Genomic DNA, 12,542 nt, shown 5'->3' on the forward strand with positions numbered 1-12,542 from the left:
ATGTGCTGTTAAATATTGGAAACTTGAAAAATTGGCATCCAAATCTCCCTCCAAAATCACAGATTTGCTTTTTATAGATCTTTAAAGCATATATCGGCTGCCTTTTTTTGTTATTACCTTCCCAATTAAAGTGTCTGTCTTTTTTTTTCGCTCTTTTTTCTATAACCATATATGCACTGCCCCGCTTTGACTGGTCACTGATAGCCTTGAGAATAAAGTACAGCATGTTTAAACATGTTGGCTGATCTGGACAACCATCATAAACTTGACAATACATGCCAAGTTTGTAACTCTACAGAATACCATTCACTGCCAAATAGTCTCTTACGTTTATGTACGGCTTTATGTGTATGACGGGCTGTGTAGGAACCAGTAAATCAAACTTTATTGTTTACACATATGCAATAAAAAGTTCACATAGTAACCGACATCAAATATGTGTCTTTTTAGACCTGTGAGTCCCCTGACACTGTATACTGAATATAAAATGACTGAGTTTTGTAAAGTGCAAAAAACGCCACCTATTGGCTAATCACAACTTAAAATAGAAAACAGACCCGGCAGACCTCTGAAATACCTCCAAATGTTAATTTTTTTTTTTTTTTTGGCCTTTCCTGAAAGGAAATAATACCGTTATGGAATTTTACACAAATCAAAAATCATCCCCTATCAAATTCTTTCTCAGTGAAACACCTTGAGAATAATGAATCGTGATGAGCATCTGCTTTTGATACAGATATTAACACCTCACATGTGTAGGTACTTAGCATTCCTTATGTAAATGTAATGTAAATCGGCCAGAGTTTACCTTTTATGAGTTTCAATATGAAAATCCACATGTGTGTTTAATTGGACCCACATTCAAGGGGAAACTGTAGCAGGATTTGGGTTTGCCTAGACCACAAAGGGAAAATAAAATTGTAGAAAAGAAAAAAGAGGATTGAGGAAAAAAAAATAATAAAGCATACACCCTTGACACAAGCCAAGATTCTTTTTTAAATGTCCTAATACGCACAGATAAAAATACTGCCTCCAAAGGGAGGTTTAGCTCTGATCCCCTATGATATAGAAGAAGTGGAATGTACTGTAAAGCATGAATAAAGCAGTGCACAGCCCTCCACCCACTCCCCTTTTGCTTGCTGCTGCACCTCTCTTCTTTAGTCCAAATCTGTAACAGATTGGGTTTAGTCTGACTGGAGGTATGCAGCCACAACACCACATGTAGGGGTCTGCATAATCCCTTCACTGAGTATTAAGCACACAGCATGGGCATTCTTTTAAAGACCTGGCAGGAATTACCAATACATAATCTCCACGATCATCATTTCGTATAGTTCAGAGGAAGAGGATGGTAGGGGGGGAGGAAATCATCTGAACTTATGATGGATCTCAGAGCTGCGTACAATCTGTGAGAGCCGGTGTGTGATGCCATCTGGAGAACACATAGGACAGGGTCTGAATCCGCTCACCCAACTGTCTTAAACAACATAAAGCTAAAACCACATGTTCAAAAGACCCCGATTTGTTTTTTGAACCTGCTATGTGGTTTCTGTAGTGGAATACCGTCTCTGCTTAATACTATTCTGTTGAGTCTGAACCATTATCGTGGATCTCTGTGATGGAGACCTAACGTAGGAATTAAGTGGACAGGGGTTGAAATGAAAGGAAAAGAAAAAAGACATGAATATAATAGGTTTGAGCTGCGAGCTCAGGTTCCGACAGCTCCTACCTACATGTGGAATTTCAATTTGATGAAGTACATTTATTATTAATCGTCATAAGCACAAACCTCAATGACTCTAATTTCACTGATCATCCACTCGCTCTCCATATGTAACAGGTTATTTGCTGAAGGGATTGAATCACGTTTCACATCATTCATTTCGTTTTACTCAGTTTGCTCTGCCTTTGAATTCAATAAAGTTGCCCTGGTATTATTCTTCCAGACGCGGCCACTGCTGAAACATTTATGTTTTTTCTTTCTCTCCCATCCATCCACCCATGAGACTGAATAGCATTAATAATATACAACTTCCTGCTTTTATCACATTGATAATCTGAATAGAGGAAGAAGGAGGGGAAAAAAATCAATCGGCTAAATGTTGGCTAAGAGGATTTGAGGGCCATAGCAGGGCCATCTTCTCTCACTATAATAAATGAGGGGTGACAGTAATGCTAGACAGAGCCCATATGGCCACATACTGTAACCTAGTGCACTGCAATTGTAAGAGAAAATACAGGGCTAATTCAGTTTAACATAACACTCCAGTGGCATGTCCTACTCTATTGGATTTGTGTACCGCACTTTGTTTTCTCTGTTTAATGATACAATGAGTATCATGTAGTGATTGTGAAGTTTATTGTATAGATTTAACAGCATACAGTGCACAGTTGTATAAAGAGAGTGCTCGGTTACAATAAACATTATTACAGGTGTACTTTGACATTTCGGGAAAAACTCGTCTTGGTAAGAGTTAGATCACTCTCATGTTACTCTAAATACAGGGCTACATTATTCAGCTGGGTATTTTAGCTTTGCATAAAGATATAAAAAAAGTTGAATCTAAATTTGTTTAATCGCCACAAAAGCCAAAGTGCAAAAAACGCAAGTTGTAGTTTTATCAGAGGTTGTGTGTCAGACTATTTCACTCCTGGCTGTTTCTTTGTCTAAGAAATGCTAAGCTTACCTGCTGCCGGTTGTGGTATTAATCATTTCAACTGACTAAATAAATATAATTTCCAAAATATCAAACTCAATTTTTCAAATCACAATGTGAAAACAATTCATTCATTATTACAATAATTGTTATTAGGAATTATCTTCCAAGTTTTACAGTGCTTTATAGCAAGTTTATCTCTCCTGTCTGCAACTTCTTTTGCTTGTGTTCAATCTTTCTCTTTTATCAAATTCAGTCACAGCAGGCGGCATTTCACAGCTTTAAAGGTCCAATGTGTAGGATTAAGTGACATCGACTGGCGTAGTTGCTGCATTGCAACCCCCATGGTGGCTTCCTCTCCTTCCTAGTGTGAAGGAGAAACAGTGGGCACAATACATGCTTAAAAAAGGCCCTGATTAGAGCCTATGTTTAGTTTGTAGCATGTTCAGAACTATAGTAGAAAAATGGCCATTCAGCAAGGTAGACTCGCGGCGTCTGTAGACATAAAAAGCTCATTCTAAAGTAACAAAACAAAATAATAATTATTTTTAGATTGAGATTGTACACTAATGAAAACATAGTTACGCACACTATATACGATTTCTGTAAATAGCTCCCTAAATCTTACTCAATGGACCTTTAAAGTCCTAAAAATCCATTATACACAACCTGCTCAGCATCAAACAGCTGACAGATGCAGTTAGAGAGGAGTTGGTGAACACAGTGGAGCTTTTAGCATCTAAAGATATTTCCCTGTGGAGCTAGTAGTAACAAAAAACAGTGCTAAAATGAGAATCAGTGCTGGACTTAAAATCATCTGGTAGCCAGAAATACGACTCCAAATGAAGTACGATGTTACTTAAAGGGTGATTATATGTTTGTGGCGTGTTCACGATTTGCCCCAAGTGGCCAAGAAATGAGTTATAGCGGGTTTAAACACAAAACAAGAATGTGTGGATCCTATCTTTTAGAAATGATTTATGATTCCTGATTCATTCTGAACCCAAAGTAACAGTTCACTGGTTTAAACCATTAAAGTCCTGTCTTTTGGATCACAGGTGTCAAGTGGACCGAACTATATTACATAGCTTTTGGCCCTGAGGTGTAACTTTAAGTCTGGCGTAACTTCAGATATATGTCTTTACACTCTGCCTGTAACCTAACAGCGAGGATATTATTGTTTCCATAAAACCAAAGTGTGGAATAGCATTTTAGCGAGACTAATGATACCAAATTCTTTGTAACAAATGGCGTGAGCAGGTGTGGGAACATTGCACGTGCATTTAGAAAACCATGATTTTTGATTGAGCTTTATGTATTATGTGACACATCCATTCAGTAAGTCAGTCAGTCAGTCACGACGCAGCATATTTTGAGTGGTTTTCCACCGTGGTCAGACATGCTGAGTCGGACCTTAATAGCCCCTGCACAGTAAAAATTCCAGGTCTCTGAAAAGTGAAAGGCAAGTCAAATCAGTATGTCAACAGGGGATCTGTAAACCACACATTTCCTGGACAGCCCTGTCAAGACCAGCTGTGCATACATCACAGCCTGCATGATCTGTGTGTACAGTTAAAGAAGGAAATAAAAGACAGACAAGAGGGGAGGACAGAAATAAAGACAGAAAAGAGGCAGACGTGTAACAACAGATACCAACAGACGTACACAGATTATGAGGTGGAGGAGGGGGAGTTGCTATTTGATCTGTGAAAAGAGAAAAACAGTCTGACCAACTCTCTGAAGTCTGACAACTCCATAGTCCTATCTGTTACCATGTCAATACTTCTCGACAGCCCAACCTGGCCTCCTCGTCTGTCCCTCCTCACCTTCCAGATGCTCACCCAGTGAAGGGGTGAAAGGTTGGCAGGTGCCTGGGGGAGCAGCAAGGAGCCTCGGGGTTAGATTTCTGAGAGGTCAAGCAGGCGCAGTTGTTGGGTGGAACGAGCGAAGTGGGTGGGAGGGACAATATGGCTAGTGTCCATGGCAGGAGATAGACGGGACCACAGAGCAGCAGCCTCACCTAATCAACTTCATTTACGGGGCAATGACAGACAGCTACGACCTGCCCCTGAGGCGGCCACAATCAGCTTTCAGGGTATTACTCACTGTCCACCATAAATCCATAATCCTTGAATCCTTGAATCCTTGACCTTTCGCATTTTCAACATAAAGTCAAGTCAGACAGTTGCAAAGGCATCGACAATTGTACGGTGCATTTGTATGAATTCAATTCCAAAGCCGATCTGTAATTATAAAATAAATAAATAAATAAATGCGCCTTTCAAAGGACAGTTACTGATTACACGCAACATGCAGCACAATAATTTAACTTTGTAGCTTGTTTAAATGCAAACTGCACTATAATTAGTCTGCAGAGTTAATCGACAACGTATTGATGTGTGCCCAAATCACCGAACTCGCGTGATTTATCTGACTGCGCAAAGCAATACGACTTCCGCCCTGAATGCTGGTGGAGCATAAAAGAACATTGTCGATATAATGAGAGGCCAAAGGCAATATCTTGTATGCATGAAGAGATGCTTGCATCCATCGACTGGATTTAATGAGTTTTTGTATGTAACTTCATGTTTGGCTGTCTAATGCATGCCCCAGTTTCTCCAGATCCCCTTCATTAGATCAGTAGAATGAGTCGATAATGTCTGCCCTGAAATCGAAGTGGTATTCCTGATGGTTTACAGCTGTACACTATGCTAGCAATCAGACTGAATTCACCTACACCACGGTAGCTACTTCTCCCTAAGACCTGTGTACAAAAGATCTATCAAAGGAAAATAGCGCCGCAAGCAGAACTACAGGACAGAACCCCCACTCCGCCTTCCTCCCATTACCATCCATTATGTAAACACAAGATGTGGTCAGTTTATTCCAGTCTAGACATGTAGCCCTACATCATCCACCCCTTGCTGAGTACACAGCACTAACCCACATTAATACATTTCTAATCGATACCTCCTCAGGTCCCGTGAGCGGACTCGCCTATCAGATGTTGAAGGAAATTGTGCAGTCCAATTTAAAATGGCCCCAGGGGGAACTTTCATAACCATGTGCCAATTAGTTCCACTGTCAATAATGGTAATGCTAAAGGACATTGTGTTCTGGGGTGAGAGGAGAGGATAGATAGAGGGAGGAGGGAGACATCATCAAGCTTATGCCCGTTGTTCATTGTTAATGGCTGTTACACTGACAAGAAGCATTTGATCAGACGCACATACACATATTGTGGGCCGTGGATGTTGAGGGGGTTGTGTTATGGGGCAGAATTACACAACTCATGAAGATAATAAGTAATGACGTTCTATAAAGGTCAACAAACAAAGCACTAGTGGGACAAACACAGGCCGTGTGATGAGATTCATTAGGACAGCATTGAGAGTGCGTGGGGAGGGGCGCATTCCTCCGCTGTTTCATTGCAGCCGTCACAGCAGCAGCTGAAACAGGTGTGTGTCTTTACTCAGGGCACCCAGGGCAAGACAAGTGCTATTCTCACATGGTTCAGACTGGTCACACTTGACCACACTCTGACCTTACACCCACTTGAGTAGCACAAGACTTCATTAAGAAGGCCCTAAGTGGTGCAGGGGTCTCACAACTATTATCTCGGCAATTTAATACAGCCTCTCCCTGTCCATAAATGATCTTAGTTCAAGGATATTTATGAGCAGTTTGCTTATCAACGTCAAAACTTTCTCAGTCCTGTTTTGAATTCAGGGACCCCTGATGAGCTGTATCACAGGGGCCCTCCACCCTGATCCATCTACTTTGATGCGTGGTCACCTCACCTGTCTGGGGAGCTCTTTTCTTAAACTTGCAAAGTCATCCCCGCAAACTTTGCTTCACTCGATATGGTTGGTCCAAGCACAACAGGAAATTGCAAGGCGGAGGTGACATTTCAAGATGGATGTACAAGAGAGTATTGAGAAGTACTCTTGTTCAAAGAGAGAACACAAATGTAACCCTCGATTTAAGGGAAAGAACAACTTACTTGGCTGGACTTGAGGCTGTTGAGACCTAACAAAAAAAAAAAAAACTCTTGAGACTTGACTTATTTCAGACTTGACTCAAGAGAGCCAACATATTTAGGTCTCAAGATTTGACATTGCAAAAGCAGGAGACTTGGCATAGCCAAACATTTTGCATATTTAATTGCGCAAAATGGGTAAATCCAATTATTATATTAATATGCCCATGCAATCTTATCTATGTAAAAGACACTCTTTGAAGGGATACTGTTCAAATGTAGGGTGGTATCGTGCAATGATTAACACCGTTGCCTCACAGCAAGAGGTTCCCTGGTTATTTGCATGTTCTCTCCGTGTCTGCGTGGGTTCTCTCTGGCTTCCTCCTCACAGGTCTCCCACAGACTTGCAGGTTAACAGGTTAATTGGTGACTCTAAATTGCCTGTAGGTGTGAATGTGAACGTAAATGGTTGTTACTCTGCCTTTAGCTCAGTGTCAGCTGGGATTGGCTCCAGCCGCCCGCTATCCTGATAAGGATAAGTGGTTATGGAAAATGGATGTTCAAATGCTTTCTGATTTTCAAAGACCCAATTAACTTACACTGGACTTGACTTTTCAAAACCACTTTTTGAAGGTCTCGGTCTCTTCTCAGAAATGACTGCATTTTTACTCGGCCTTGTCTCACTCTCGGACAAAGAGGACTCAAGACCACAACTGTAGGGATATCATCAGTGTTTTCATATTTTTCACTTAATAATGTCAAATTTATCCTACCACAGTCATAATGAACTGAAAATACTTTTACACTTTAAAAAAAGTTGTTCTACAGTCTGTAGTTTTAGAGCAGAGACCATGAGCCAGCTGTGTTTTATTAAGCAGGTTACTAAAAAAAGAAATTAATATGAAGGTGAAACTTCCTGCTTCAAATGACACCAATAACTTGACTCATTTCTAATTTTAAATTTTTGTCACTGTTAAGGGCTGTTAGCCCTCACTATAACCTCCTTCACACACACGGCTGAAAGCGATTGTCAGTCAAACCTCTTGTAATAAAATTTGACTTCCTAAAAAAAGACAGCTGAAAAACAGCATCCAAAAGAAAACTAGCAATAGTCTCTAAATCCTACAATACAATTACTGAGAAGACTGCGACACGAGAGATATGGCGTACATTATGTGTCTTATGGCGTATATATATTGGTCTCAGTTTAGCTGATCTTGACTACAACATTGCTGTTTTTTTCATTTGATTCTTACCAAAAAAAAACAACTTGAAGGTTAGGCCTAGTTCTGTCAGGAACCTCTCCTTGTTAGGAGTAAGTATCAGTTCTCACACTTCCAACAGCAATACCCTCAGAACCTGAGGACATTGTGACGCACTTTTAGTCACCATTTCCTTTTCCCAAACACATCGACACACACATCTAATGACAACACAGCGCACAGCTATAGTCTCCAGCTCAGGAAACAGAGGGTTCCTGTTTTTAAGTCCAACTTGTTATCTTAAACAGCATTTTGACAGTACGTGCTCTCTCTCTCCCCCCCATCGGTCTCTGACTCTCCAGGTCTTGCTTGACACATTACAGAGAGTGCGGTACACAGTGAAATATTACACAATTATTATCTAGCCAAATCTTGATCCCCCATATAGCTCTTTAGCGGCACACATTCTTATCTTGGCCTTTCATTCTACTAATATTGATAAATCCAGAGGGATTGAGTCAACACAACTCTCCATTACCACTCTTCCTGTTTTATCTATGCCTCTTATCTCTGCTCTGTGGATGGAGTCACCTAGTCACTCCTATTCCTGCACTTGAGGATCAAGTATCTCCTTTGCCATCGCTCTGTCTCTGCCAATCCCTCTTTCTTTCCTCATCCCTTATGCCTACACTGTTATACTCACTCCTCGTGGTGGGAACCAAGGTGCTGCATCCAGTCTGTTGCGCAGTTGAAGGTGTTAGGGGGATTGAAGAAAAGTCTGGATAAGCAACAGCTGGATTTAATGCACCATTAAGGTCACTGGTTGTTCAAGCTGCACCTGCAAATCCCCTGATTCCCCCCCACCCCCGGCTAAACCTTTCTCCCCTGTCTGCTCCCTCCGTCCCCTCCTCTCCCCGCTTTGCCCTCTCCTCTTTCGTCCACATATTTGGTCACCCTTTCTTTTGATTCCTGGCCCTCTCAGCTTTCTCTCTCTCACCCTGTCAGCTATGAAATGATCCCTCCATCTTCTCTCTCCCTCTTCTGGTTCTTTACCCAAAGTAATTAGTGCCACTGCTTCACCCTGTTTCTCTCACTCTAGTTCCCCACATCGTTTGTCCGATTTTATCTCATTCTGCATGACACCCTGTCTCACCCGTCCTTTATGTCTCTCTCTCTCTCTTTGTGTCATTCTCTCTTGTTTCAGTGCCCCTCCCGCTCGCAGGCTGTTGTGTTGTGTCTGCCAGGCCTTCTCGGCTGGAGCACAGGTTTCCTGAGTACTGGAACGGAACAGGAGCTGGCAGGGAGATACACTGAGAAAAGCCAGCTCGACTGTTCCCACTGAGTGTCACACACGCTCACACTGCTGCTCATACCGATGCATCACCAGGCAGAACGCAGCACATGCCATGATGTATGTAATGATGCAGCATGTCATGGGTAATCCCACCTGGATTCACTTTACTCTATTGATGCAGTGGAGTGACCTGACCTTCACAGTCTGATATGTTTCACATCTTATGAAGCATAGCAGGAGGTCCAGACTGCTTTCATTTTCATGAGCACAGGTTGTAATTCAAATGCAGTATTGTTTGATTTGATTCAGAAGATTTCCATTTGTGCCTCTACCTTTTGATTTATCTCTATATTTTTATTTATATATAAGGATATATGCATCTATATACAGTATAAAGCATCCTTAAACTACATCGCAAACTTGGAAAGACAATTGTAGATTTCAGGATTTAATGATTTACGCTTTCAGCAAACAGATATAAACCTTGACTATCTTCCAGCCTTGCATATAACAGTCTCCATAAACAGAATAAACAGACTTTACTCGTCTGGCATGCACTCTTATCATCACTTACACGATTAACACCGGTGCAGACAAACATAAACACCACTGTTCTAAGAATATCTCTCCATTTTCCCCCAAAGAATGATGTTTATTTCTCAGTGCCTTTAGCGTGTCCCTTTCTCCAGCTAATTGAATGATGTTTACGTCTCCCACTCCTCCTGATTTCACCCTAGAGAGGTCCGTGCCCTCTGCACCTGGACAGTTCAAAGCTCCAAATGAAAAGACAGGCCCCTTGGCACCGAAAGAGACACTCAGATCAAACATGGGTGTTTGTCCCGGTGGCCCCTAATGAAATTGTTGTTGGATTCCACGCTTTGGAATAACATTTGTATTTATGGATAGCTTTCAGCTGGTGCTAATGGTTATCTAATTTTCAAAATGGCTTTTCTAAATTAAGAGGGTGATAAAGAGAAACAGTTAGAGGTCTAATGTGTGTTAAAAGCCTGACTGGGGACATCATTAAAGACTCTGTGGAAATAAATTGTTTTCTCTATCTCAGCTGAGTATTGGTGTTGTTAATATATCAGAAAACAGTCTCGGGCAGTTTTTAATGAAAAACAAAGGCAGCTACAATATTGAGATTTATCGAGAAGTATAAAAAAAAACCTGGAGGAAATGTAGTAATTAATCCTTTTGACCACGTCGTGTCACTCCTCTTTTAATGAATATGTTATGAATTCAGTACAGGATTACATCAGGGAAGTATTAATAACCAAATATAAAACACAAAAAATAGCAATTAATGCAGATGTAAATAATATTTTAAAAAATATTGTTTTCGTTTTTTTTATTTGCTTTTGAATGAAAGGTTTTGCGAACAGAGTGAAATTGACGAACAAGAAAATCAAGCAATAATACAGCTGAGTTGTTGGAATAGCTCTAGGAAGGCAGCGGTAACTACATTTCCCACAAGGCGACGCGGTTTCTTACGTCACAAACCTGCGGCAGAGCTGAGGTGGCTTTTGAGAGGTAGGTAAACATGTCGGATTATTACTTCTTAAACTCATTACTGAACGACTCGTTCTCTAAATGAACGAGTACTTTCACTGAATCTGTCGCTTTTGTACTTTGCATTCCCGCCGCCGAGCTGTCGTCTGTCTTCTTCGCGCGGTGTAGTTCGACAACACGGTGCTGCTTTGGCGCGCTAAAGCTAAGCTAACTGAATGAATGGCGTTTTAACCGTCTGCTTCTTCTTGCAGGTTGTTTTTCCCCGGTCGCTCACCTGAACTCCTCGCAGCAGCTCTCACCATGACTAAACTTGTGGAGTGGCTGTTCGGTGTGTCGTTGGTGGGCGCAGTCTGGGCTCTGGTTACTTTCGACCTGTTGGACCTGAGCCTGCCGCACACTTACAGGGAGGTGGCCTGGCCGATGCCTCTCTACCTGCTGGTTTCATTTGGATGCTACTCTCTGGCCACGGTGGGATACAGAGTGGCCACCTTCAATGACTGTGAGGAGGCAGCGAAAGAGCTGCAGGAGCAGATCAAGGAAGCCAAAGAGGACTTGAGGAAAAGAGGCTTGAAGATGTAGAGGAGGAGTATGTAGGAACGCCTGAGAGACTGAAAGGGACACACAGCCAAGCCTGCACTCGTGGTGTCGGAGTCACTCACAAGAGAAATGAGACTGAACTCTGAGCCGTCATGTCCTAAACATCAATCCTAATAATGTCCTTCACCAAGCACCATTTGTTTTCATACAGATCAGATGTTAGACATGAATGTCCTTGATGATTTTCTGAGTTTCTCATAAACGAGAACAGAGCAGTTTGTTACTGGATGATGAAAAAAAAAAACACTTTCTGTTTGTAGCAGGAGGTTTTTCACCCCATAAACCAGATGAAAGAAGAACACACATGGCGCCATCGTTGGTTTGCAAACTGGCCACAGTTAAATACCTTTGAGAATCACTGGTATGCTAAATTATCATCTGTAACCAGTTGCTGATCGCTGAAATGCAAACAAACCGACCCCAAAGAAGTCACACTGGAACAATCAGAGACGCTTTCCACTCAGAATTCTCAGATGCTTTCAATCTGCATCAGCTCCGAAATGGTACGACACAGTGTGGACGTTGTTATGTGTCTGTGTGTGTGTGTGTGTACGTAGATGGACTAGATTTTATCTATAAAGAAGTGTACATTCCATTCTGAGACGGTTTGCTGTGACTTAATTAAATTGGAAGTCTATTTTCTTCAGTTTTTCTGCCTAATGTGTGTGTGTGTGTGCGCGTTTGTGGGTTGGGGTTCGGATAGGGCCAGGAGGTATACGAGTATGTGCAAGAATGCTTTCCCATATGATGCATTCCTTCGTCAAGCATAACCCACATGCCCTGAGGGCTTTATATCAACTTCTCAATGCCTCTTTCTGTGCAAGACACAGATCTCTTTTGTTCCATTTTGTTGTTAACGACATGAACTATACATTATACAGTCCTTTTCTTTTCTTGCCTCACAGAGGTTTGTTCCAATCAGAAAATGTAAGCTAAGTATGTAGTTCTGAAGTAATCTGATGTTGGCAAGTGTAGTTTTTTTTTTTTTGTGTGTGTGCCTTTTTAAAAGGCTGCCTAAGCTCATTTTCAAAATCCCTGCTGTGTGCAAACAAAGGCTAGCCTGGCCAAAGGCATCATTATAGGGTTTCAAAAGCTCCCATAACTTAAGAACAAATGCAAAAGAGTCGACGGTTCTCTGTGTGCAAGCTCTGCCTGTTGTGCTGTTTGGCTTTCAGCCCCATCATGCCTTGCAACGTCACCCCCCACGAATGTCTGCAAGCTGTTGCAAGAGCAGACTGGATGAAAGGCAACCTGTTATTTACCAGAAAAATCTTCTACTTTGGCAATTACACCAAAGGCTT

General features: G+C 41.6%; 1 protein-coding gene across 1 annotated transcript; it reads left to right on the forward strand.

The window, feature by feature from the left end:
• Positions 1 to 10,558: 10,558 nt before the first annotated feature.
• dpm3 (dolichyl-phosphate mannosyltransferase subunit 3, regulatory) lies at positions 10,559 to 11,900 on the forward strand. Its single transcript, XM_010741635.3, has 2 exons — positions 10,559 to 10,665; positions 10,896 to 11,900. Exon 2 carries the CDS (start codon positions 10,945 to 10,947, stop codon positions 11,221 to 11,223), a length of 279 nt encoding a protein of 92 aa, XP_010739937.1. The 5' UTR covers positions 10,559 to 10,665; positions 10,896 to 10,944; the 3' UTR covers positions 11,224 to 11,900.
• The last annotated feature ends 642 nt before the right edge of the window (positions 11,901 to 12,542 follow it).

This window comes from Larimichthys crocea, chromosome XIII (genome assembly GCF_000972845.2).
Source record: "Larimichthys crocea isolate SSNF chromosome XIII, L_crocea_2.0, whole genome shotgun sequence".
NCBI lineage: Eukaryota > Metazoa > Chordata > Actinopteri > Sciaenidae > Larimichthys > Larimichthys crocea.

What these genes read in the sequence shown, in the direction of transcription:
- dpm3 (XM_010741635.3), top strand. Translation starts at nt 10,945, where the DNA reads ATGACTAAACTTGTGGAGTGGCTGTTCGGTGTGTCGTTGGTGGGCGCA.